General features: G+C 37.8%; 1 protein-coding gene across 2 annotated transcripts in view; it reads right to left on the minus strand.

The window, feature by feature from the left end:
* Positions 1-27,251, minus strand: part of Nbas (NBAS subunit of NRZ tethering complex) — a 324,194-nt gene that overhangs the window by 29,557 nt on the left and 267,386 nt on the right. For both annotated transcript variants that reach the window (XM_026396378.2, XM_026395637.2), the window contains 4 exons: positions 21,889-22,107; positions 17,842-18,044; positions 15,372-15,461; positions 5,497-5,692 (listed from right to left, as the gene is read on the minus strand). In XM_026396378.2, coding sequence (XP_026252163.2) covers positions 5,497-5,692; positions 15,372-15,461; positions 17,842-18,044; positions 21,889-22,107 — 708 coding nt within the window. The remainder of the gene's footprint in view (positions 1-5,496; positions 5,693-15,371; positions 15,462-17,841; positions 18,045-21,888; positions 22,108-27,251) is intronic.

A 27,251-nucleotide genomic window follows, 5' to 3' on the forward strand; every position in this document is an offset into this window, starting at 1 on the left:
CACTGATCTGCTCATGTCACCTCTCCAGCACCATGCTTCCATGTCACCTTAGCGTCATCACAGTGAAACCTGAGCATGACACTAGAGGCTCACGGCAGTCTGTGTGCTCCTTTCTACTCTCACCTCAGGGTGGCCCCTGCTTTTATACCATATGCCAACTGTGCTGAACTTGGTTCATGCAGCTCTTTCTTACTGGTCTCCCCTCACTATATCCAGACAGAAAGGCTGGGTGCCCACCTCTGGATCCTGTATTAGGCAGACCTAGACTATCTAGACACCTAAACACTTTAGGGTATTGACTATTTGTTAATAGATCGACATTCTCTAGTAGTGTAGAGGCCCACACCAATGAGGTTCATTTAGGAAGCTCTACGTAATCCAATGCAACCCAGATTCTAGTGCTGAATATATTTCCCTGGCAAATGGGAAGAAGTGTAGCACAGGACCAAGAATACAGGCTTTGGGATTGGACAGAAACTGAGCTGGGGCTCCAGTCTACCACTCACAAGGCGTGTCAACTTAAATCAATCACGTGACCTCTTCTCAAACAAAGATGGTAACTACTCCGCAGGACAGTTTTTAAAATTAATGTGCACACAGAACACATTCTATAGTCCCCTCTTCTGCTACCCGATGATACCAGTGGCAAGAGGGCAAATCTTCAAAGAACTTTGTCCATAAAGAATGACTCCTGATGTTGCCAATTATTTATAAGACCAACGAATATGAACGCTTTCTCAACTTCAATTGTCTTGCAAAGAAAGGGACATGACCTCTGCTTGAATCCTGACATGCTTGTGCCTTGCTTGCATGCGACATGAGAAGCAACTGGCTGGTCAGAAATCACCATCAGCAAAGTATGGCAAACTGAGACAGAATATATGCAGATGTATCAGGTTACTTTGTAAAAATGGTTTTCCATTATCTCATACAAGGGGGATAAAGCATGGTCTAATTTTTCATCATTAACAGTGATGATGAAATGCACTGAAAGTGAGGAGTCCTGGCCTTGCCATTTAAAGGTGACCTTGGACAAGTTTTTAAAGATTTAATATTAATTTATTCAACAAATATTTATTGAATATCTTTAAGATCCCTGTTCTCACAGAATTTATATTCTAGTGGAAGAAGAAAGACATCATATAACAAATAGAAGGATAGATAGGAAGAAGTTAGCAGACATGGTGATTTATACAGAATTAAGGGCAATAAAATAGATTGTGACTGGTGTGGTTAATTTAAGCTGTGTAGTCATTGTAGAAAAGGTGACATTTAAACTAAAATCTGAGGAAGAGACTTCTGCTTTTTGTACAGTCATATCCTTTTCTATAAAATATGATTACCTAGCTGGGAAACTTTTGGAACTCTCTTCTAGTTACAGGGCTGCATTAGTTCATAGCTATTAGAGACAAAGTATACATGTGTACACTCATTCGTATCATGAAATATTATTTTAGATTTGGTTAAGTAAATCATGTCTGTGATTCTTAGCTATGAAGATATTTAAGGCAACAGTGAATTACTTTTAGGGTACTAAATAGAGCTTTGCATACTGAACTTCTGCTATGTTCTTTGAGCCTCAACTGAGAGACTGTGCTTATTTTGTTAATGTTCTGGCAAAGAATGCCAAACTAGTCTCTGGCCAGAAGGGTTATTATATCCTTGATTGTTTGAGGCAGACAAAAACTTGACTTTGTAATGAGGCTAGACGTTGTCTGAAATTAATTCTTTCTAGTGATCACTTACAACCACAAGTTCAGACATACTCAATCTTAAAAGGCAAAACTCAAAACCACATGTTCTCTTCTACATAAAAATGGAGGGGGGAGTTTGAGGTGTAGTATGTAAGTTTTTAAGCAACATCAGTATTTTGACCCATATTTTTCATGCACCAGTTAACCAGAAAATTACAAAAGCTGAAAAACTCAGATAAACTGTACCAAGGGGATTAACACAATACATCCATTCCCTCCCCATTCCCAGCACATCCTCTTCTTCCTCCTCTACCCCCACACTGGGGTACATTTCTGGAAAAGAAACTAAAGCCTCTCAAACTATTAAAAAATGAGGACCTCTGAATTTTTAATTCTGTTCACTAATCATTAGAAAAATAGAAACTGCCATCTCTCTGAGAAGCAGTGAGAGCAGGAGCCACAGACTGTTTAATTTTGCAGGAGTTGGCTGGTTTCCCAGCAACATGGTGATTTGTGGGGCCACTACTTTGGGCACCTTGAAGATAATTAAATATTAAGTCTCTTTTTGATGTATGCAAAGTCTGCTTAAGAGGATTACCAGCCACAGTGGAGGTAGCAGTCCACATTTCTTCTTCTTTTTTTTTGGTTATTGAACTTGCAATATCATTATCTATTCTTATCTTTAGTCTGTTAGAACCAATGTCCATCCTTAAAATAACTGAAAGCATGTTCAAGAATGAAGAAGGTGATAAGGAAAAGTGGAGAAAATGGGAGTTCATACAGTTGACATTTTGGGATCCTCTAGTATTGGGGATACAGAGATAAAGAGCACAGTTGACGTCTGTGGGAAAAATGACTGATGAAGCGAGCAGACCAACTTCTCTGTCCTCTAGTTCAAGGTTCCATTTCACACCCTAAATAGCAAAGGCACATAGTGCAAGAATACTCCCAGGATAATACGACTAGTGGCAGAGGGAGGGGGAGATAAACACACATCCCTCTATTACCATCTGATCCTTCTACAGCTTCAATGAAAGGGAGCATAATTTGTTGAAAACAGTAATTGAAGACATGATTTGAAGTATCACGCATTGTTCTGCAACATTCCAGAAGTATTGGTGTTTCTATTCTGAAACTACAATTTTTCTGCATTCATTTGCTAAGAAACAAGAAGTTCTATCAATTATAGGGAAAAATACCCATGTCAAATCCACTTGTCCTCCAAAGTAGATTTGACTCATCAGTGCCCTGCAGACGTAGGATTCTTAATTATACTTACTTTCTAAAGGAGGAGGAAGAGACACTCAGTGACTTTTTTTTTTTTTTTTTGAGAAGACTCTGGATGAATAGCATAATGAAACTAGAATGAGCCTTCTCATTCTGGTTCCTAGATAATTTTGAAATCAAGACCATTAGCTGCCAAGAGCAGGAAATTACTCTTACACAAGAGGAAAGTAGTGAAGCAAGAAGAAAAAGGGTGAGGGAAACATGAGAGGACTTTTACTAGTCGTTCTAAGACTTCTACAAGAGAGATTTTTCAGAAGCCTAAAAGTTTGCTTCTGTAAAGAGGATAGATTTGTGAAATGCAGAGTTACTTATGGGCTTCACAAGTGAGGGAAATAGTTTATATTTATAGCAAAAATGTCAACTCAATTTAGGAAAGTGTGTGAAAAAGGACTTTGTTAACAGAGGATTGGCTGCCTTAAGTCTTATTTGAGGAAAAAGTTAATAAAGGAATTAAAATCTCAGAAAAATTTATAAATCATTGAAAACTTATAAATCTTTGAAATCATATAAAAGTTCTAACTTGTTTGAGTAAGTGGAACTTGAGAAAAGGATAAAGAAGGAATACTGGCAATGCTATAAAGAGTCTGGGTTCAAATATGAAAGTATTATGTTCTAACATTTCAACATGAAGGGTAGGATGGATGTTTCCCCTTTCCCAACTTCCACTCTGCTCTGTAATATTTTTAGCATATAGATATGACATTAAATGAAGTGAAGCTCCAAGTAGAGAAACCAGAGGCTGATCATAGGAAAGAACATAATTGCACAAAAGTTGCTTTGCTTCAGGATAAGGGTCAGAACAGGAAGCTCTGTGTGGCAAAAATAATATGGTCTGATTTAAGGTTCGCCTCAGGGATGTTATGCGTACCCATAGCAGTGTTTTGCTGAGAACCCACACACTGCTGATCCTACCATGCCCTGTACTTGGAATATATTCTACAGCCTCCAGCATTTGTGCTCCAGCGCTGCTCGAGAGGCTGCAAGTGGTCTTCTGAGGTAACTGTCGGCAAGGTGAAGAGCCCAGATATGTAGGGAAGGTCATAGTGCTTCAGAGAGCATTATTCAGATATCTGTGACTTTTTCATTTTAATCCATTTCAGCAATTTGGGAAGACTAGAGAATCTGATAAAGTCTTCTTTTTTAAATCTCAATTTCTCTGAGAAGTAAATATTATTTACCTAGTTATTTCACAAAAGTTGATAATAATTAAGATATTTGGATATGAGTCCAAAGATGTTCTTAATATTTGATTCATTAAAAACAATTTAGGCCAGTGGAATAGTTTAGTGGTACAGCATATGCTTAGTATATATAAGAGCCTGAATTCAATCACCAGTACCAAAACAACCAACCAACCCACCCACCCACCCAGGAAAGGAAGTCATTGTTCTTTAGATGTAGTAATAAGGACATAAATATAAACTATGCTTTAGAATTAAGAAGTAAACTGGGTTGGAGCCAGACTTCCAGAGACCTCTTTTGCAGATGAGGTTACCTGGGAAGTCTTGATTTCTAACTTTCACTGACCTGGTAGTCTAATCTGCATGCTAAAATACGTGATGGAGTTGCTGACTTCTGGATCTTATGTCCTTAGGATGCATCAATTTAGAATTCAAACTTCTTCAGTCACCATACTTCTTTGACTTAGGAATTAGCATTACCATTTACTCAAAGAACAAGACATTATGCTCTGTGATGTACGTGCACAGAATACTTTCAGGGATTCAAAAATCTAAGTACATCCTCTGAGTTTTCAGAATTTTCATGGTAGTCGGAGATAAAACTTCTTTAAAATAGCTATAAAATAATTAAAGCTCAACTATGTAGAATTCAAAGTTTAATTAATATGTGATGGTCAGGGAAGGTTTTCCTAGTTTCTCCATATCATGCTTCAGGGTTGTGAGTCTTTCACTCTGGAACTTTCCCCAACCATCTGTGTGCGTTCCATTTATGTCCAGAAAGGTACAAAAGAGAGGGTAGAACATAAAAGAAATGAATTAGCTCAATTACATCCTATATTTCCATATAGCTCTGCATTTCTTCTGGTACAGCGTCAATTAGTCAATAGTAAGAATAGTCCTGCCAGGTGCAGTGGTGCCCGCCTGTAATCCCAGTGGCTCGGAGTCTGAGGTAGGAGGATCGCGAGTTCAAAGCCAGCCTCAGTAACAACAAGGAGCTGAGCAACTCCATAAGACTGTCTCTAAATAAAATACAAAATAGGGCTGGGATGTGGCTAAGTGGTTGAGTGTCCCTGAGTTCATTCCCTGGTACCCATTCCCCTACCCCCCAAAAAGAATGGTCTTATCTCTTCTGAAGAAAAAAATGGTAAGAATGTGTTGCACGTTCAAATCTATATAAAAATAAAAATACACTTTATTGCACATACTCAATTACTAAGCCGTTGGAATGCTTACCAATCATTAGCAAGCTGATTATTCCCTTGAGAGAAGTTTAAGGTAACCAAGATTGACCTCTGGTAACTGTCAACAAGGAAAGCAGTCAGATGCTCCTTTACCTGTCTCTGGGGCCATGCAGCTTTGAGAATGGCCTCTGTTCTGAAGAGCACAAGGAGCTTGCCATCCTCCTCCGTCAGGTGGAATGACTGCCCCAGGATCTGCAGCACATGGACGCGGGGCCGCACAGGCTGGGTATCATCAGCACAGAAAGGCCGCAACCACTCCAGCAGGTCCTCAGGTGACACTAGCTCCTCCCTGCAGGGCACAAACGGGGGATGAAAAGAACCTCTTAGGTGGTTCTGCTTTCTTCCCTTCCAGTAATCGAATGTGGTCACTGGCCTCAAGACTTCTTTGTTACTTTTTTTTTTCTTGAGAGGAAAAATATAGGTTTTTAAATGGCTTACAGCAAACCATATTAGTCATTTAAAAGCTATGTAAAATTAATGTCATTTTAAAATGAGTTGTATTAACTAAAAAATAGCCATTAACCAATAAGTCCTTAGCTAGTTTATTTCTTATTTAGCATTTAAAGTATAGGAAAGCTTATTTCTATTAATCATACCTATGGTTCTAGGTACTATTCTAGCAATTTTACATATTCTATTACTAGTTGGCAATAACTATGCAAAGCAGGGATCATAAATTACATTTTAAAGATGAGAAAACAGGCTTCAGGGAAATGATATAATCAGCCCACAAACATCTGTAGGAGATACTGCAGTGTGACCTCAAAGCCCATGCTCTTTGTAACCACTTTTCATTGAGATTAGAATATCAGCATATGGTTAGCATATCAATTTTTACACTACCCTAAAAATAAAATATGAACACTTGGCTCTTATAGGACTGTAGAGTCTAAAAGAATTTAGAGAAGGGGACATATTGTACAACTTTCTAGCCAGCATAATTGCTTCTTTTGTATCCCAAATGGACCCTCTCAGGAAAACAACTTATTTGACGATGATGTCAATGAATTACTATCAATGACTGTTAAGAGGTTATCCATATAGAAGACTTCCTCTCACAAGGCCCTGGGGATCCATGTTACAATAATATATTATACAGTTTTTGTTGTAACTAGATCTATACGAAGATCTCAGCGATAAATCACCTAAACTGAGTCGCAGACTAACCTATCTTCAACCCTATCAAGACTACAAGGCTTTTTAAAAACTTCTGAGAATAAAAACTGTAATGTCACTGAGTATTCCTCTTAGTAGTTTCTCCATAATATAGTTGCCAAATGCTACTTTATGGCAATTTAAATTAAAAAAACAGAATTCATCATTTGTATTAGGATTAAAAGAAATTACAAAACATTGCAGACAAATGGCTTAAATAGTTCTAAATTTACGAATTCATTTCTTAGTTTTACCAATGAATAACCTTTACAATATCAGAAACAGGAAAAACTGGTATGTGAAAAATGTAGAATGAACCAATAATTCCTGGATACCTGCTATTTATAAGGTAACCAAACAGTATGATACAATGAAAAGACCACTTTTTAAAAAAAATCTGATGGACCTAACTGTAACCCATCCTTTCTGAACAACTCTAGACAAAGAATCATGAAAGTTATCATTTCCATCTTATAGTTAAGCACACAAGGGTCCCTAAGAAATCAAGATAATATATACCAAGCATCTAGCACAACATGCGACACAGAGGAAACACTTAATAGCAAACCATCATTGTCAGAATCACCATCATAATAATTATCATCAGCATCATCAAAGTACTAGTTTGTGCTTGATGACACAGATATTAAAAAATTCCATGGTCTCTGCCTTGTAAGAACTAATGATACAATGGAACAGAAAGACTTTAGAAGTAACTATTATCCAAATCACTAATATAACAAATTTGAACAATTGTTTTGGAGAAGGTGGTGTGGCACCTGAACAGGATCATAAGGGATAAGCAGGGTGTACTTAAATGAAAAGGTAGGAAAATAGTTCAGGAGGAGATCAAAGCTCACATGAGTAGGTGGTAAATTAGAGAGCATTGTGATAGATGTTTCTCACCTAGGTAACCAAGTGGCTGAAGAAGCAGCTCAGCTGCACTCTCTGGAAGGGCAGGCTCAGGAGCTGTGGGGCCCAGATTTAGCTCCCAGGTCTACTATTTCCTGTTAGGATTACTTTGGCTAAAAAGTCAATTAATCACGAGCCTCAACTTCCTTCTTTGTCAAAAGAGATGGATAACAATTCCTTTCTCATGGGGGCTGTTTAGAATTAAACTGAAACATCAAATAGTAAATACAAATGTAAAGCACATAATACAAGGTTTGGCATATAACTAAGGGCTTCAATTACTGGCAGCCATTATTATTGAGGTTCTCTGGTCTTCCTTGGTAAGGAAAGGGAATGAGAGAGTATTTCTGAGCAGTGAAACATCAGAGTGGTGTTAAAAATTAGAGAAGTATGCAGAATGAGGCAGACTCACCCTTTTTGGTGGAGGTCCAAGTGTAATTCAAGGGGAAAAGAGTTTAAAGCCCATTTTTGGCCATGAATTCAAGCTAGATCTACATAGTATGAAGCTAATGTTTTGACCTTCTGCCCAAGTGCCAAGAAGGTGGGAGAGAGGATAAACAAGAATGGGAGGAAGTGGGAGTCATGAAGACCAAATGGAAGCTATAACAATACCCCAAAACCTGAATATAGTGAACAGGAATAAAAACAGTAATAATTTCTGAAGGCTTGAGGTTCACTGTGACTTGTAGCTCTTCCTCATAACTGTCTTTCTCCTGTGTACTGTATCAGCTCTAATTTGTGGATGAGGGAACAATCAGAGGTTTAATACCTTTTCCAAGGTCACACAGTAAGTAGTGAAGCCAATATTTGAACTTGGACTATCTGACTGCCTTATCAATTACTACACAATACTGCTGAACCCAAACTGGGCCATATTCCAGAACAATGTGGCAGGAGATTAAAATTATTCAGATACTGATGAGAAACAGAAAGATTATTGCTATAGTATTTTCCAAGTTATTAAATCAAGTTAGACTCTTGTTACATTAGCGTTTACAGTGTAGTTAATAATATTTGACACTTTGGAGGCACATATTCTAATTTTTGGTAGATAGTTCAAAAACAAAATTATGAGAACTCATTTCTAAAACAGCTCTTTAGAAAACACTGTCAAGTGCCTGAACAAAACACTAACTCCTAAAAATTATAGCTGAAAAATAGTATATGCTTTGCTTTCAATTTGAGTTTTTAAAAGTTTTAGTGATTCTCATGGATCAGCACACAGATAAACACAGAATTGTGATGAAATGTTAATAATTGGTAAATTAGGCGAAGAGTATGTAGATATTTTTCTCCTTGTAACTTTTCTATGAGTTTGAAATTTTTCAAGGTAAATAGGTTGGTAAAAAGTAATGACTTTCATCATGAAAAAAAAAAAACAGAATAAGAACAAGGAAAGTGATTCCATTCTATAGGCTTTTATGGAAGCAAATAGAAGATTTAATGAGTTTAGGAATAATAAAAGAATATTTTGAAACATACCACTTTACTTTAAAATTATAAATAGGTAAAGGGAAAATCTCCAGAGTTTCACTATAAACAGTTGAGAAATTGTTTCTTTTCCCCTATATTAAGAACAGGGGTGGGCATTTTAATGTGGAGGGTAAATGAATATACCATTTAAACAAATAATTTATAGGGGAAATACAAAATCACAAATTTGGCCCAAAAGATAACAAGTCACCTGGAATACATAGTAAGTAACTATGAGCAGAAAAGAAGTGAAGCAGCAACAGTGACAACACAAATGTTAACTAAATGATTACTTAGAGAATGTGACAACTCAGGTGGGTGGAGTCCTCACATGGCCTTCCTGTTATGACTGGCCACAGGAGAACACTCAAAGTACACACACAAATAGAAGGGAATTCAATCAAAGGCAATTGTTGAAATAAAGCAAAAGATAGATTTAATGAATACAAATAAACTAATTATTGGTAAAAGGGTTTTCAAATCCTGCATGGCATATACATAGAAAGACAACCAAAACTTAAAAGTTAAGGTATATTAAAAGAGGCAAAAAGCATATGAATAACTTTATAAATCATGAAGCAGAATGAAGAAAGGAAAGACTGTATTCAAACATGAAAACAGACCTTTGAGATTTCTTGGAAAATAAAAATGTCAGATTTGAACAACTGAAAAGAAACAAGGCTATTTTGTCCAGTCTTTTGTACTGAAGGTAAACTGGCAAACGAATTTGGGAATTGACTTGCCAATATATACCAAAGTTTCAAAATTAAGAACCTCTCTCTCTCTCTCTCTCTCTCTCTCACACACACACACACACACACACACACACTGAATCAGAATTCTCCAGTTCTTTAAAAACTGGATAATATGAACACGTGGCAACAAAAGGCTTGGACCAAGGCAAGGCTTCTCTTGGAGGATGCCTCTGAAAGCTTTCTAGTTCCCCCTCGTCTCCCTTGTCCAAAGCCTGATTCATCTCACTCCATTTCCATAACTGCCTGGCCTCTCAGCAAACAAGTCTGGAGCTCTGATCTGCATAACAGCAGGAGAGGGAGGGAGGGGAGAGAGGCGGATGCAAGTAAACATGAGATAAGAGTGAGGGAGTCAAATGTTCATATTCTAGGCCCCTTGCCTCTGTTAATGGATGGATCCACACACTGTGCATACTTTCCTCTCTATGCATGGAGTTGAGTGGGGATGACACTTCCCAGGTGAATGTCTATTATTTATCAACAACCATGAAAAAATCAAGGGCAACCAGCAAGGGATAAGAGGGATCTACAAATACACAGATGTACATTAATAGCATTGCGGTTATATAAGAAGTGTGACTTTAAAAAGTCCCAATTAAGTTGAATTAAAAGAATGAATTGGACTTTTACCAATGTAATTCCACATCATGTATAACCGCAACAATGTGATCCTAATTGGAAGAAGCTATACTTACTCAATGTATGTATAATATTTCAAAATATACTGTCATGTAAGGAATACTTAAAATAAAAAAAAGTTAACGCAAAAAGTTTCAAACAAACATTCTTTCCTGTAACATATCCACAGATTAAAGAGTCAGGTAGGCTCAAAAAATAATAACAACTGTGGTATGCACACAATTAGAATCTTAAATCCTAACTCTTGGTAAATACTAATATCTTTGTGTCTACTTTCCAATATACACCAATCCAAACTATCTTCCTTGGCTTCACTTGCTAAGCAGCAGCATGCTACATCTTGCTGTGACAGGTAGCCACAGCTGCTGGGAGACATCAACAGGGCCTAAAGGGATCCAGGAACTGCAGTGGCCATGGCTTTCAGGAGGGCTCCGTACCTCACAATGTACACCGTGGGTACTTGAAGAACATGATTCTCAATTTGCTCAAATGGGCTCTCCCCTTTTTCTTTTCTGTATTTTAAAAATAATGTGAAATTCCTAGGTAATAGCAAAGAGTTTAATCAAGTCTGAATTATCTGACCCTGTTCAAAATACGTGAGGCTTTAAGATAGTCCATCTGTTTTTGTAGTTAAGTAGCAATGTTAGCAAACAAAAGCACCAAAAATATTAAAAAGTTCTGAAGAAAATCTCTTTTCTTGGAATTTTGCACAGATGGATTCCTTTATTAATTATCTTATCATCTGAGTAGATTTAACCCCATACTTTCTTTGAGAATCACTAATATGCAGTTCATACTTGTAGGTTACTCAAATTAAAAAAAAAACTTTAAAGGTTTGAAGGCAGGAAGTAGGAAAAAAAATAAAGTGAAAGTAAAGAGAAGCAGGGCAAAGGGATGAGACAGGTGAGGGAAGTACTACCCTAAGATCTTCTACAGAAAGTTCAGTTCATGAACTAGGTGTCACTTGGGAAAGTTTAAGGCCCCCTATAGACTTCTCAATCCAAATCTATGTTAATAAGACACTGCAGGAAAGCTGTGTGCAGAGTGAGGTGCGAGAAGCAGCCCCTTATTCTCCACTGCTGGCTCTTTCATGTCTGGGAGAAATGTCAAGGTGAGAGTCATAGACTGTCCTTACTGTGTCATCATGGAAACCTCCCTAAGATTCACATTTTTGTTTTTCCTTTTCTTTTCCAGTGGTACGAGGAGGGATTGAATTCAGTTCAAGTACCAGGCATGCTAGGTGAGCACTCTACCACTGAGCTGCACCCCTAGCCCTTTCTCTTTTCAAACAGGTTCTCACTAAGTTGCAGAGGCTGGCCTCAAACTTGCGATCCTCATGCCCTAGCTTCCCAAGTAGCTGGGATTCCAGGCATGCACCATCACATCCAGCTTGAGCTCCATTTCTTCTTAATCTGTAAAATGGAGATAATACTTTCTGTGTGGTAGGATTGTTTTGAAGATTGAATTACTGAATAGCACCTTTCTAAGGTGTTGGTATAGAGAAATAAGTGTTCATTAAGGATTTTTTGTTTTTTAAAATTTAGGACAGTGGTAGTTTATTAATTTCTAAGTTTGAGATATATTATTTTAGAATATGATTATGTTAAGCTATTGAATTTGAATAATAAGCTTTATTTTCTTAAGCAAACTAATAAACTAATTCTCAAACGAAAAATTTAGATTATATTCTCAGAACATGGATGTTATAAGCATACAAAAATAATGGGGGAAGTATGCAAATTCATAAAGTAACTTCAATATGCATGAGGCTCTGAATAATAAATTACCTTATCACATCTTTAACTACAGATATTATAGAAAGTGGGGGGAGGAGCATTCCAAACTCCAGGAATACTTAACCTTCATGTGTAGTGGTGTGAACCCTGTTAAACTGGAAGGGAAAGACAAATGGTACACGTAGTCATTTGTACACTCCACTGGTGGCTAGTCTGAGTGATTTTATGTAATTTAAAAAGTAGCACAAATAAAAGAAGGGAGAAAGTGTTTTCTGAGTGAGGTAGAAGCTGCAGCTACAAAGCAAATGACATCTAAACCAATATAAAAAGTCAAGAACCAATGCTGACAGATGGCATCAACTATCTAAAATTTAGTCACAAAACCAAAAACTTGGTAGTAGTCCTACACACACACACATTCTCACTCTAATTCTTACTCTCCTCCATAGCTTCCTGCCAGGAATATTGCAGGATGGTGTGTGCATAACCTGTCTTGTGTGATGGCTGAGTATGTGCAACTTCTTTACTATTGAAACAGATTGAGGAAGGTAGTAGATGTCAAGGCCGGGACTGAAGGAGAGCTGGCATGTTTAGAGGCAGGGAAAGGGGCACACCAGCCTGGCATATCCTCCTAGAGACTAGGCTGCCGGGATCAGAAAATAATCAGTGATATGAAAGTGCTGGGTTAATCTCACTCCAGTAAGATTGGCAGCCATTAGGAAGTCAAACAACAATAAGTGCTGGAGAGGATGTGGGGAAAAGGGCACTCTTGTTCATTGCTGGTGGGACTGCAAATTGGTGCAGCCAATTTGGAAAGCAGTATGGAGATTTCTTGGAAAGCTGGGAATGGAACCACCATTTGACCCAGCTATTCCCCTTCTCGGTCTATTCCCTAAAGACCTAATAAGAGCATGCTACAGGGACACTGCTACATCGATGTTCATAGCAGCACAATTCACGATAGCAAGATTGTGGAATCAGCCTAGATGCCCTTCAATAGATGAATGGATTAAAAAAATGTGGCATTTATACACAATGGAGTATTACTCTGCATTTAAAAATGACAAAATCATAGAATTTGGAGGGAAATGGATGGCATTAGAGCAGATTATGCTAAGTGAAGCTAGTCAATCTTTAAAAAACAAATACCAAATGACTCCTCTGATATAAGGGGAGGAAACAAGGACAGGGTAGGGACGAAGAGCTTGAGACGAAGATTTTCATTAACAGGGTTGAGAGGTGGGAGGGAAGGGAAACGAGAAGGGGAATCGCATGGAAATGGAAGGCGATCCTCAGGGTTATACAAAATGACATATAAGAGGAAAGGAGGGGTAAGACAAGATAATTCAAATGGAAGAAGTGATTTACAGTAGAAGGGGTAGAGAGAGAAAAGGGGAGGGGAGGTGAGGGGAGGGGAGGGGAGGGGAGGGGGGATAGTAGAGAATAGGACAGACAGCAGAATACATCAGACACTAGAAAGGCAATATGTCAATCAATGGAAGGGTAACTGATGTGATACAGCAATCTGTATACGGGATAAAATTGGGAGTTCATAACTCATTTGAATCAAACTGTGAAATATGATGTATGAGGAACTATGTAATGTTTTGAACGACCAACAATAAAAAAAAAAAAAAAAAAAAGAAAGTGCTGGGTTAAAGAGACTGGAGTCCCCATGTCACCCAAAGATACTGCCTGGAACTACCTGGAGCACAGAGACCAACTTCTCTATCCGATTCTGCCAGGAATATTGGTGGGAAGGGAAATAAAAGCAAGTAGAATCAGGTTTAGCACCGTAGAATCAAAACATACTTGCCAGGAATAAAAGTCACAACTTTATCTTCTTTTTCCTTTCCAACGGCAAAAAAAAAAAAATTCACTGAAGTTTTCTAATGACGACTTTGCTATTCTGTTTCTGGAATAAAAAGTAAGATCTTGTTCTGCTCTCTTGTTCTCCATTCCATAATGTCTTCCTCTTTAGAACTTAATAGGGAGTCTGTATTCAAAAGACCCAATGGCATTCTCTGGTCTGGAAATTCCGGATGCAAAACACTATCTTTTAATCTTCTTGGCTGTCCCCAGTTGGACTCACTGGAAAGGGCCCACTGCAACACCTCTTGGATCTCTCTTCCTGGGAGGCCAGGATCTAGGGTCAGCCTTACCTGAGAGAAGCTGTGCTACTGGCAGTATTCGCAGAGGCGTTGTGAGCTGGGACTAGGATGGCAGCAGCTAGATGCTGGGTGAGTGTGTCCTGGGCAATATCTCAGCCTGCTCTGCTACCTGCTGCACCTGCTGTCCTGCAGGTAGCTTCCTCAGGCTGGAATGCCATCATCCACAGCCCTTCCCTTTCTAACTTTGTTTTTTTTTTTTTTTTTTTTTTTTTCAGAAAATAGTTCCATGGTCACCCACTGTGTATCTGTCCTGACTTGCCCAGCTGGAATAAGCCTCTCCCTTGACCCTGCTTTCTGTATATCACCTACCATTCTACCACATGGTTCTTACAGCTGAGAAAGCTCATCTCCCCTGCAAGTTCCTTGGGGTTAGAGGTTAGTTCTTATACACATATGTAATTCCTCATGACTTAAAACAGAGCATAACAACACACACAGAATAATTTCTCTCTTTACAGTAAAGAAACTTCATTATTAAAAAAAAATGGGAGAGGCCTTATGGGGTTGACACATAGGATATTAGCCATATGACAGACTGTTGTAAATTCTGAGGAAGTCCATAGCTATTCATTGGTAGTTGCTATTATTCCTATCAACACTATTGTAGTTGAGTGAAAAATGCTTTCTAAAAATGGCATTAGAGATGAACACTTTTCTAAATTCGAAAGCTGTAAACTTAGTCTCCAAACAAAGCAGACTTGAGTTGTATAAAGACTTTTTCTAAACAAACACACACACACACACACACACACACTCTCTCTCTCTCTCTCTCTCTCTCTCTCTCAAACTTCTATACTTCACCAATAGAGTTAACCTGTTGTGGATGAGCATCCTTCTCTTTTAAGAAGCTCAGAGCAGTTTCCTCTCCAGGCCTCCATGTGAAGGAGGCAAGAAGAGACACTTCTCTCCAGGGTAAGCAGGTCCTATAAGCACAGATGTGGCCAGCAGAGATAGGATCCTGGCTCTCCAGATGCAGAGTCCTCCTTAGTATTGCAGAAGCAGCTCTGTTCCTTTTAAAACACCTACAGTTGTTGCTTAGTCTTAGAAGCTTTAGAAATATGGACACTAAAAGTAATTCTCAGACTCAGGAAAGCCATTCAGCAGAGATACTCAAACTCTCCAAGTCTTACCCCTTGTCTACACTGGTGTGGACTGCTGCAACAACACCTTCCAGGACCTGGAGGGGGTCTCTGGGCCCACCAAGGTCAGCACTAGTACCACTGTGAAAATAGAGAACAGAGTCAAAAGAGGGTCACTCAAGCCTCAGAAATACATATGGTATTTACATACTCAGATGAACCCAGCAGGAGTCCTGCACAGTGCACTGTCCACCCACTGCCATTTGTGCTGCATGTGTACTAAATCCAATATCAGGTGCTAAATGTATGGAAATGGGACATTTCCTTCTCTTAAGGAGCATGTTTTACTGTCAAGAGAACATAATCTATTTGCATTCTGTCACTGAGAAAACACTCACTTAACATGAAAAATGCAAGCCATTTAAAGTGTTAAATATGTAATAATAATTCTAAGTATTCCAGTTGAACATTCTTAAAAAAAAAAAACAACAACCAATATGCACTTGTTGTTTATTAGGTACTGGGCATCACTAAGTGCTTTATACATATTCTGCTGTTTAATGATCCTCACTGCCCATTCTCCAGATATGCCTGTGTGGAACTCCATAGTTCTGAAAACGCAACAGAGGAAAAGGAAGTTTAGCCTGAGTTTCTGGGACAATTGAAGTTTATGACTTAAATCAACTGCTGGATTCTGTTACTTTCCTGCTTTTGTCACTGTGCACCTACCAAATTTTACTTTCTGAAAGGTAAATATTATCGAAGTTATCAACAGCAGTTTCTTTTCCTTTGAAAAAGAGGCAGCTGAACTCAAGCTCTCCTTCCTCCACTTCTGAAAGACTTAATTCACATTCATTGAAATTCTTCTGTGAGCCAAGTATATATTGATCAGATCAGAACCAAACCGTGAATGGTAGAACTGGGTACAGGGATGGAAAAGGAAGTATAATTTATGTAAAGTGTTTATAACTGTAAAGCTACTAGATATCATAATTTTAATTACTAATGAAAATGTGCAACTTTAAAGAAAAAACTATTCATCAAAACACTGATTTCTCAAAATGTTTATCTTTGTAAATTTCATTTAAGGCTTGATTTAAAAAATTAATAAAAGGGTAACTATAACCCCAAAGGTACAAAAGTAGCAAACAAACTTGAGTTGTATAAACATTTTTTTGAGAGAGTGATTCTTATAACCAATGACAAAAAACTCATGACAAAAAAAAAAACAATGACAAAAAAAAAAAACAGTACAAAGCTTCATTAACTGGTAATTTCTGGGAAAAAAAAAAAAAAAAACAACAAAAAACTTGTCTGCCCCTATGTATGAAATTCCCAGATACTTTAGAGCACTAAGGTGAAAACTGTTTGAGGCTGGGGTAATTAAACTGATAAAGGCTCATTTGATTTCAGTTCAGCTGCAGAAAACTGACATGCATTTAATCAAAAAGTTCCTCAAGAGCAATACAGAATTACAAAGAATGCTCAAAAAGAGAATAAATTAAACACAACTAAATCTTTTAGCCTAATTGCATTATTCACAGAAAGCACTTGATGCCTCATTATTTTCTTAGCTTCACTTTTTCCTCTTTTTTAATTCTCTTGGATCAAGCCTCCCAAGGCACCAGCATATTGACATGAAGCAAGAATTTCTCAATTGTCAAGTTTATGCCATTAACTGTAGGTAAATAATGTCCTTAACAGATATCTAGTTTCTTCAGGGTATGATTGACTTTGCTTTACATGTTCAAGGTTTCCCCCAGCCCCCCCCCCCCCCCAGTAGTGGGGACTTCATGAATGGTAGGCAAGTGCTCTACCACTGAGCTATACACCAGCTGCTTGATGTAGTTCAAAAGAACCTTCTGGAAACTATTTTCCCATTGCTACAAAGAAGGGGTTTCAGAAAAGGCAAAATCTGGGGATGTGATTGTGGCTCAGCGGTAGAGCGCTTGCCCAGGATGAGTGGGACTCGGGTTAGATTCTCGGCACCACATAAAAATAAAGGCATTGTGTTGTGTCCATCTACAAACAAAAAAAAAAATTTTTTTTTTTTTGAGAGATAAAGAGAAAAAGACAAAATCTGAAAATACTTGCTGAAGCCACAGGGCAGTCTGGCTCTTAGCTACATGCTCAGATGCCATTTTGGACTTTCTCCTACTTCAAAAATAACTTAAAAGTTGGGTGTGGTGGTGCATGCTTGCAATCCAGCTACTTGGCAACATGAGACCCCCATCTCTAAATAAACAAATAAAAAATAATCTGAGGAGGGAAAGAAGGTCCACTAGAAGTTAGTTACATATCGTACAAATGATACAACAATTCATAGTTCTCTATTCTCAAGATTTTTAAGAAATAAGACTTTGAGCACTCTAAAACTAATTTCTCACTTTGGAAAAATACTTTAAAATTTAAAACTTCTACATGAGGACAGTTTAGCTTCATAACAACCATGAGGTAAACACTCATTATTGGTAAAATTAGTACCTTAGTTTTTCTTTAGTATTTTCTCTTTAAAGCTTACCCCAAGACAGAAATTATTTTCCTTATTGCACATTGTACTACATCCTTGGGTGAGATGTCTAGAGGACCAACTGCCACCCCAAGCAGCTGCTGAATCATTCTTAGAGGCTGACCATCCAAACACATAGTCACAGCTTGGTCATGAAGTTTCCCTTTTTCTGATCGGGATAGGTCATAGAGGTCACTGTATTTCTGCAGTATTTCCTGGAAAGACATAGAAATCAACACCTAAATATCAGATGGAAATTAAATGTATCTACAAGCATGTAGTAAGACCTAATTAGAAGATTCTAAACCCAGATAAATTACAACCATTACAGCACACCAAAGGCCATGAATTGGTTATCAAAAGCTTAGGATCAAGGTCACCCAGGCTTGATTGTGAATTAAGCTTTAACATTAAATAGTGGGTCTTTATGATCTGAAATTTCAGCATCTGTGAAATAAGGTTGAAGACTAGAGGGCATCGTGAATGTCAACTGACAGAATGATGATATAAAGTCAGTCCTTTAGCACAACGTCAGCATAAAGCAAGACTCGGGAGCTGTGTTGTCTATTATTATGATGATGATAATGATGACGACAACAATACTAGTTATAATTTGTTGAACATCAACTTTGTATATTTACTCAGTAGATTTTAACTATTATTTGGTTGCACATATGGTATCTAACATAATACTTAAAATAATCCTGTAAGTAGTTTTAGTTAGCCCCATGTCATCAAAAAGAAAAATGAAGACCAAAGATTTTAAGTAATATGCCCAAAGTCACATGGCTAGCAATTAATGGAGATTGGTTTTGAATCTAGAAGGCTACGATTCCACCTTTCTTGCCATACTGCCTGCCTCCCTTTATAATATTTGTAAGAACTAATGTTACAACAAATAATTTAAGAACTAGGATACAAACTACTGCTTTACAGAATTTTAAATATGATCACTGAGTGACAATAACACTTTTAAGGTTCTTTAGTTTCCCTGACGATCCAAAATATATTTTTCCAAACAACCATGTAATGATCTGGGAATGTTAGTTGGATTTTTTGATATTGAAGAATTATGATTAATATTTTGATCATTTATAGTGATATGTTCAGTTGGATGTTCTAGAGATAGATATGAAAGCACTTTCAAGTAAAATGAAAAGATGACTCCCACAGGAGTGAGCAGAGGGAAGGTAGGGTATGTGTGATCACGTTTTGGTAATTCTTGAAGCTGACAGTCAGGCACATGAGGTTTCATTTTACTCTTCTCCCATTGTTTGAAATTAAAAAAAAAAAAAAAGTCCCCATCAGTTAGGCAAAACGATCACTAATATGAGAGGAGAGGGAACTGAAGCTCCATGGGATGAAAGCCTTTCATGTTATTAGACTGCACCAGCCTTCATGAGGATACAAAATGTTCTTCATTGGTCATATAACTAAGCAGGTAAAAATCAAACTCGGAATTTAAAGGGGATAAATGTACAGAGCTGAAGGTTATTCCCAATTTTTGTTATAAAAAGGGTCTTAATAAAATTAATAATGTCCAGTTCAGTAACCATGAGTATCCTCTTATGATTTTCACATGGTTTGGCTGAATGACATCTATAAGGAGTGACATGGTACCTTTCAACCATAACCAGAAGAAATGAGCAGATATTTTTGCTAATAACTCCCCTTGAATCCATGCAGATGATTCTAGCCATTGAAGGACAACACTTGTTCCAAGAAGAGTATTAATGCTAACCATCTAGATTTTAACATAGTATATCCAGTTTAAAAGGTAAACAATGTTATTAGACTGCACCAGCCTTCATGAGGATACATGGGGCTAGGGGTGTCGCTCAGTGGTAGAGTGCTTTCCTAGAATGTGTAAGGCACCGAGTTCGATTCTCAACACCATATGAAAATTAAATAAAGATATCATGTCCATCTACAACTAAAAATATTTTTTTAAAAAAGTAAACAAGTGACTGGGCATGGTGGCACATGCCTGCACACCTGTAATCCCAGTGGCTTGGGAGGCTGAGGCAAGAGGATCTCAAGTTCGAAGCTAGCCTAGGCAACTTAACAAGGCACTAAGCAACTCAGTGAGACACAGTTTCTGAATAAAATACAAAAAAGAGCTAGGAATGAAGATCAGTGGTTAAGCACCCCTGAGTTCAATCCCTGGTATGGCTCCCCCCACCAAAAAAAAAAAAAGATAAACAGGTACTTAGAAATTTATAATAAGTATAAATCACGTTCATGTAAATCAAGATTCAAAGTTTACCCTAGTTCATATAATTATGAATTGTGGTAACATAAATATCAGCAGGATAAAATCAAACTTAGCCAGTTTGATCCCTAAAAAGACTTCTATATTACTCATATCATCATTTAATATATTCATTGTACAGGTTAATAGGCACTGAAAAATACAAAATGAAATAAAACTGCTATCAAACTTTGCAAACTTTCTTCCCACTATCTTTTTAATGAGGGGTTTGCATTTAAATGGCTCATACAAATTTTGAAGGCCCCCATTTGTTTATTATCTGAATTCCTTTCCAGTAACTGACCTTTCTAGTCATGAATATTTTTCTTCTACAAGTCAAGGAAATGAGTCAATAAATGGAATTTGGGAAAAACGAAAGAAGAGGTCAGTGGCCTTGTCTAGGTTCCTTTGCCACAAAACTGAAGGGTGGTTGGAATGTTATTCATATATCTAAACAGTGTTTTCATTTATTCATTTGTTAACTCTCCAGTTACAAAAACTGATATCTGAACTCCCCTGAGAGAATACAGAACAAAATCTCTGAAGGCCTCAGAGGGCTTCTGGCATCCCTGCAACAGCACTAACACCCAGGTCCTCAAACCCCAGCAAGGGCAGGGGCTCCTGAGCTCCAGGTGGTATTTAAAGACACAGTTTCAACAAGAAATGAAGAGGAACAATTTTACCAGCCATAAAATTCATATCAGTAATACAGTTATACTGGAAACATGTAGCATTAATACAGGATAAGGAGGATGCATGTTTAAAAAAAAACTGTTGAAGGCGGTATTAGAGGCTATTACTGATATTTTTTCTGAAAATTATGGGGAATACCCCCATTATTATTCAGTTGGAGAGCAACACCCAGCAGCTGGAAGAACTTGAGAAGCACCATCTTTGGCACTTATGAACTATGGGGACCATCCTCTGCCAAGGCACAACAGGTCCAGGGCTCGCTCAACGCCTGCTATCCAATCCTCTCCCACCTTCCCGTTCTCTTCTTTCCCTGATAATACAGGTATTATCTGTATTAAGTGGCCCAAATTCCTTCCAAAAGAAAAGTGAACTGACAATCTTAAGTGATACTGAAGAGGTTAAAGGATAAAGGCTTAAGAACCATTTTCAAGTGTATCTGCAAGTCTGAAAACCCAATTAAAACCACTGCTAGAGTTGGGCTTTTTTGTATTTATCTATCTATCTATCTATCTATTTTTTGAGCAGGGCTACCAGGGATTGAACCCGAGGCACTTTACCACTGAGCGTCATCCACCTCCCTTTTTATTTTTTGAGATAGTCTTGCTAAGTTGCTGAGGTTCACCTCAAACTTGTGATCCTCCTGCCTCAGCCTCCCAAGTTGCTGGAATTACAGGCATGAACCACTGTGCCTGCCTTGGAATTGGAATCTTAAGTGTTCCACAAAGGTCCATGTGTTAAAGACTCCATCCCTCAGGTGGTGCTGGTGGAACCTTTAACAGGTGTGCCCAGTGAGTGTTCCTTGGGGCATGAGAACAGGCCTTTGGAGGGAATAGTGGAACTCTTTTCTCTTTTGCTTCCTGAACACAAGGTGAATGCAGCCATCATGTGCAGCCATCATGTGCAGCCATGGGTCCAGAGCAATGGGACCAACTGATCACAGATGAAAACCTTGAAAACTGTGAAAATAAACCATTTCTCTTTATTAGCTGATGATCTCAGGCACTTGTTATAGTAATGGAAGTTGACTGACACAACTACTAACATAGCTTTTAAAAGAAAGAAAAGGATATCCTGATATTACTGCTGTGAGAATACAGAAGTTTCCATTTCCTTACCTGTTCACTATTCTTCAGAGAAACAATGAAGCTATTGTGGAGAGTTTCCAGGTGGGCAAGCGATTTCTCCAGATGATTCAAAGCATCCACGTAGGTAACCTTAGAATCACTAGCTTCTTCAATGTTTTCTTCTGCATTTCTTTTCCTTGGCTTCTCAATAAAATGTTTGACTATTTTAATGGCCTTCCTAGTCATCTCTTCACGTGCTTCCACAGATAGCTTTAGGAAAAAAAAAAGGCCTTAAACCACAGTGAGACAAACCATCTTGATTATTATATATGGCATATTCAATAAGGCATTAGTAAGGTAGTGAAAATCAAAGTAAAATTTTAATATTTATAATTTAGCCAATGAATAGGATTTTCACTAGTTTTTCTTTTGTAGAAGAAAACAAAAACAGTGAGGTATCATTTGTACTATTAAATTAGAACTATAAGTTTCAAAATGCTGATAATCAATTAGGCAATGCTGAGATAGAGAAATCAATATTCATACTATCAGTTACAGAGCAAAAATGAGTCATTTCTACAAACCAAATTTCTAGTTCTAGTCATTTATTATGAGGAAATAATTCAAAAGAAATAAGCATGAAGATTTTTAACTAGAACAAGTCTCTAAAAAGAAAACTTCAAAAGCAATCTAATTTACAAGAGAAATGATGACTAGTTTATGACAAAATACTGGTTAGCATATTATGCAGTCATTAAAACTGAAATTAGAAAAAGAGGATAGCTATTTTGAAAAATAATTATCATAAAATGTTAAATTTTAGAGATCAGGATATTAAAAACTCTATACCAAGCGTACATTAAAATATAAATGATATCTGTACAGGATATATTTTTTGAATACAAAATATATGCACACATAAAAATAGATATATTCTTATGCCTATAAATATACATATACATGTACATGTGTATATATGTGTGCATATATATATTTATATATACATATATACACACACACATATGTATATTAATAAACACCAAAAAAAAAACAGTGACAATGAAGGTACTGGAATTATGAATAATTTTTTTCTTCTCCACTTTCCAAGTATTCTGTAACAATTCATTTATTCACTGACATGTGTCAGGCTGTGTTTGGTAATGCAGGGGTTGTATTTTTCTAATAATATTAAAAACATTAAGCTTATCCTCATGAATATAAAATAAAGTCTAAACTTTACCCATTTTAATGGGGAAACTAGATACCTCTGAGCAATTCTTGGTGCCCTCTGAAGCCCTGATTTGTGTTATTTTGAATTGTGGATTCTGGCTTTCTGTCAACTACTCAAGCCCATTTTTAGTATCTCCTTAAAAGGATGTGTTTGTGTTTATTAAAAAAAAAAAAAGATAAAATTCCTAAGACAAAAATCTCAATTTTCCTTATTATTTCTCTGCCCCCCCGCCCCCTGCAGTACTGCTCTTCCACTATACCACTGAGCTATATCCCCAGCCCTTTGAATTTTATTTTTGAGACAGGGTCTTGCTAAGTTGCTGAGGCCAACCTTGAACCTGCAATCCTCCTGCCTCAGTTCCCGAGTTGATAAGATTTCAGGTGTGCACCAGTGCCCCCAGCTTCCCTATTATTTCTTAATATCAGTCACTGTACATCTCTGGTTATTCTGAAAAGTAGGAATAGTCTTAAATAGAAGTCATCAGTGACCACACTAGGAGGTATACCTCCAGTAACCCTCTATTTCTTATCTGCTACTTCCAAGTCACTCTACACAGAATCATTAGCTTCAAATAGTGAAAGCTGACATTTTCTTAATCCCACATAAATACTGATAAAAGATACCTTTAGGAAAGTACTACTTCCATTAAATTGTAACTTTTTATTCCCCTTGCTCTGCAAAGGCAGCTTCATGACAAGTTCTATAGCCTCCCCCCTTCTCAGACTTCTGCCTCTAAGCACCTATGTATGGCATAAAAATAATCAGAAGTCACCAATGCTGGAAAGAATGAATTACATTCTTCTCCCTTTCCCTCAACAAACAGTGAACTCCTCCCTGTAGTTTAGAAGTACAAGATAATAGAAAGTATGTTTAGCTCAAGGGACTCCCTTTCTTCCACCATGTGCATGGAGAGACTCAGATCAGGAGAGTTATGTGAAAAGAGTAAAAACTAGAACCCAGAGCATATGGTTACCCAGAGGATGCTACCTACCACTGTCCCTCACAGTTGCCTCTTCGTCACCTGTTCATCCAGGCAGGCTCTGTCTGAGTATGTTGCTTAAATGCTGAATAAGAATCAATATTGTACAGTGAATCTTTCTATTATATTTGTCCCAAGAAATAAAAACTTAGACAATGATTTTTTTAATATATCAGTTTGCAAATACTCTTCCTGCCCTATTATGCACTGTGGAAGAGAATAAATTGGTAAGACAGTAGGGAAAGGCAGGTGATTCACAGGAACAGGAAGTGAGGTTCCAGAAGAAACAATGGGTCCCTAAGCCCTTAGGTCCAGATGCAGTCTTTGCTGTCCAAGGCTTAACTCGCCATTGCCAACCAACCCTGGAATGAATGCATGGCAAGGAAGCAAGCACACTAAACTCAAAGCCTGTGCCTAGCACTGACTCCCAGGGTGACTGCAGGCACTTTGAGCCTTAGATGCCTTCATTTACAAAATACGAAAAAAAACGTCATCTACTGTCTGATGTCATTTCTTAAAAATGAGATAATACATAAAACGATCACTATAAAACCTTCCTCATAGCAAGTACTCAATAAATGGAAGGTGAATTTTAATTTGACCAACTGATAAAATATACAGGCCAACTTCTTCTTGTTGGTTTTTCATCTAATAAATTGTCATGTAATTCTCTTTCAGAAGAACCTTTTTTATCATCTCCTCAAATTTCTCAGCATAGAAGACAAGGATCTTCACAGACCAGCTCCAAGCCAACCCTCTGGCCTTATAATTGTAAGCCACAACCTAGGCCTCAACCAGGCTTATTCCCAGTTGTCATTACACATCTGTCCTCTCAATAAAATGCTGGCTTCCCTCGTCTTAGCATGGACAATCCCTAGCCATGTTTCAATACTTTGCAAACATAAAGGGTCAACTCCGACTCATGAGCCCCTACAGCAAATCCATTGGCAAGTCGTCTGCTCTATGTGCATGACCCACTCTGTCCCCTGTACCTGGGGCCTGGTTCCTTAGCACTGCCGAGTCTGGAGCTCACATTAACACTGCTGTCATGAAGCTTGATGTGGATCATGAGAGGCAAAGTGACTGTTTTCAGGAGTTAAAACTGACCTCATTATCACGGAGGCATAAGAAAAGGCATTTTTCCTATTTTAAGTGATCCTTCCAGATAACTCAATAACCTGATGCTTGATATAAATAAATACAGCCTAACTTTGGTGAGAGCCAGGAACTCCAAGCAGCAGAATGCTAATATGAAAAAGATGGAAGGCCTCTTCTTTCACTAGGCATCTGACTTCATTCAAGTTTTTCACCACTTCATAAAAACAGGTCCACTGCTAAAAGACTCCAGAGTGTGGTTAAGAATTATAATTTTAACACTGAATTTATGTCTAGCTGATTTATTTTATTTAAAATTTTCCATGATGAGTGGAGAAGAAAAAATAAATGATTAAAGAAATGTTTCAGAGTAAGAAATAGCAATTTCTTTTTTATACCTGGTGGCCATGCAGTACCTTTATTCTTAACATTCTTTTTGAAAACCACAGCATTAACATGTCATATACATTCCTATAATGTAGTAAATGAAGATGTTTTAAGCTATTTTCTGCAGTAATTAATAATTGTTATTAATGTAGATTTTGTGAAATTAAGTGGCTAAATTATTCCATCCCTCAATAAAGAGGTATTGAGCATCTATTTCCCAGGCCCCACAGAAAATGGAGATAAAATCATGAGCCACGATCACCAAGAAACTACAAATATTTGGGGCCAAGACAATGGAGGTGGAATAGCTGGGGTCAATTATGACATTAGTAAATCTTATTGGGGTCTAGCTTCAAAATATACCTACACTCTGGGCTGGGGATACAGCCCAGTTGGAGTTCTTGCCTCACATGCAGAAGGCCCTGGGTTCGATCCCCAGCTCTCCACCCACCCACCCACACACACCCACCCACCCACACACACCCACCCCTAAACTCTAAGATTTCCAGCACTTCCCCCCTCAGCACTGTTCTCAGACACCATCACCCTTCACAGAGTGCTGCAATAGTTGCAAGGTGCCTCCTAATATGACAGAGAACACAAGCACCCCATCTACTCCACTGTATTTGTCAATGTCCTTGCAGTCAGGCTAAGCCATGTTCCAGCTCATTAAATCCAAGTGGAAGCGATGTGCTATTTCTGAGTCAAAGCAACAAAAAGTTCACATGGATCCCTATCCATTCTCCCTTCTTTCTCAACCACAGCAACTGGGAAGCGTGCAGGGCCCAGAGGCCAGCGGCTGCTAAAACAAACACAGATCCTCCATCACCCTGGATCATAAGTGATTTTTATGCCATAGGGTCTTTTACAGTCTTTTACTGAACTAGGAAAATGAATATTAACCTTCTGAATGTTGAGACACTACACATACCTAAGCCTATTCTGACATATACCATGTACTAAGGGTAAGGCAATATGTGGCTTTGGTTTTCAGATTACATGTTGCAAAAATAGTTATGTTATGCTATAATGAACTATTTCATAAAACTATCGCCCATGGTAATGTCAGGTGCAGATCATATCCCTAAGGAACTTGTGGCACCAGAGACTGGAAAATGGAACATTGATAATATGTGCTGGATGTTACAGGATGCTGTGGTTAACTATCACAAGAAAGAAATGACATTGTTCAGACTGTGTGTAGGACTGAAATGGAACTGTTAAACAGCAGAAATTCAAGGGCTTATGGGGTTAAAAAAAAAAAGTAGTAAATCTAGACCCCAGTAGTAAAAGATAAGATTGAGAATCCACAGATAACAAATGCCAGGTAAAACCTTTAGGAGATTAAAGTGCTTCAGGGGAAAGATAAACCAAGGGTGTGACATCTCGTAAATTTTTTTCAATTGTCCAAAATGACTCAGGGCAGAGATTCAATTAATGATGTGGTCTTCCACAGACACCTGACAGCTTTAAGATAGCTCCTTTAAAATTGAGAGACTATGTATAGGGTGATACACTAAAGATATATAGTATCTGAGAAAAATGTCTCAAAAACAAATAAGCAAATAAAAAGAGCCTGGAGATGTGGTTATGGGGATGTGTTGGTAAAAGATATCAAATATGTAAGAACTCTACTAAATTTCTGAGATAGTGGTGCTGCCCAAGAAACCAGAAGCCTGGACTAAAGGTGACTGTGATAGTTTGAAACAACACTTGGGCCTT

The sequence above is a fragment of the Urocitellus parryii genome, chromosome 12, assembly GCF_045843805.1.
Source record: "Urocitellus parryii isolate mUroPar1 chromosome 12, mUroPar1.hap1, whole genome shotgun sequence".
NCBI classification, from domain to species: Eukaryota; Metazoa; Chordata; class Mammalia; order Rodentia; family Sciuridae; genus Urocitellus; species Urocitellus parryii.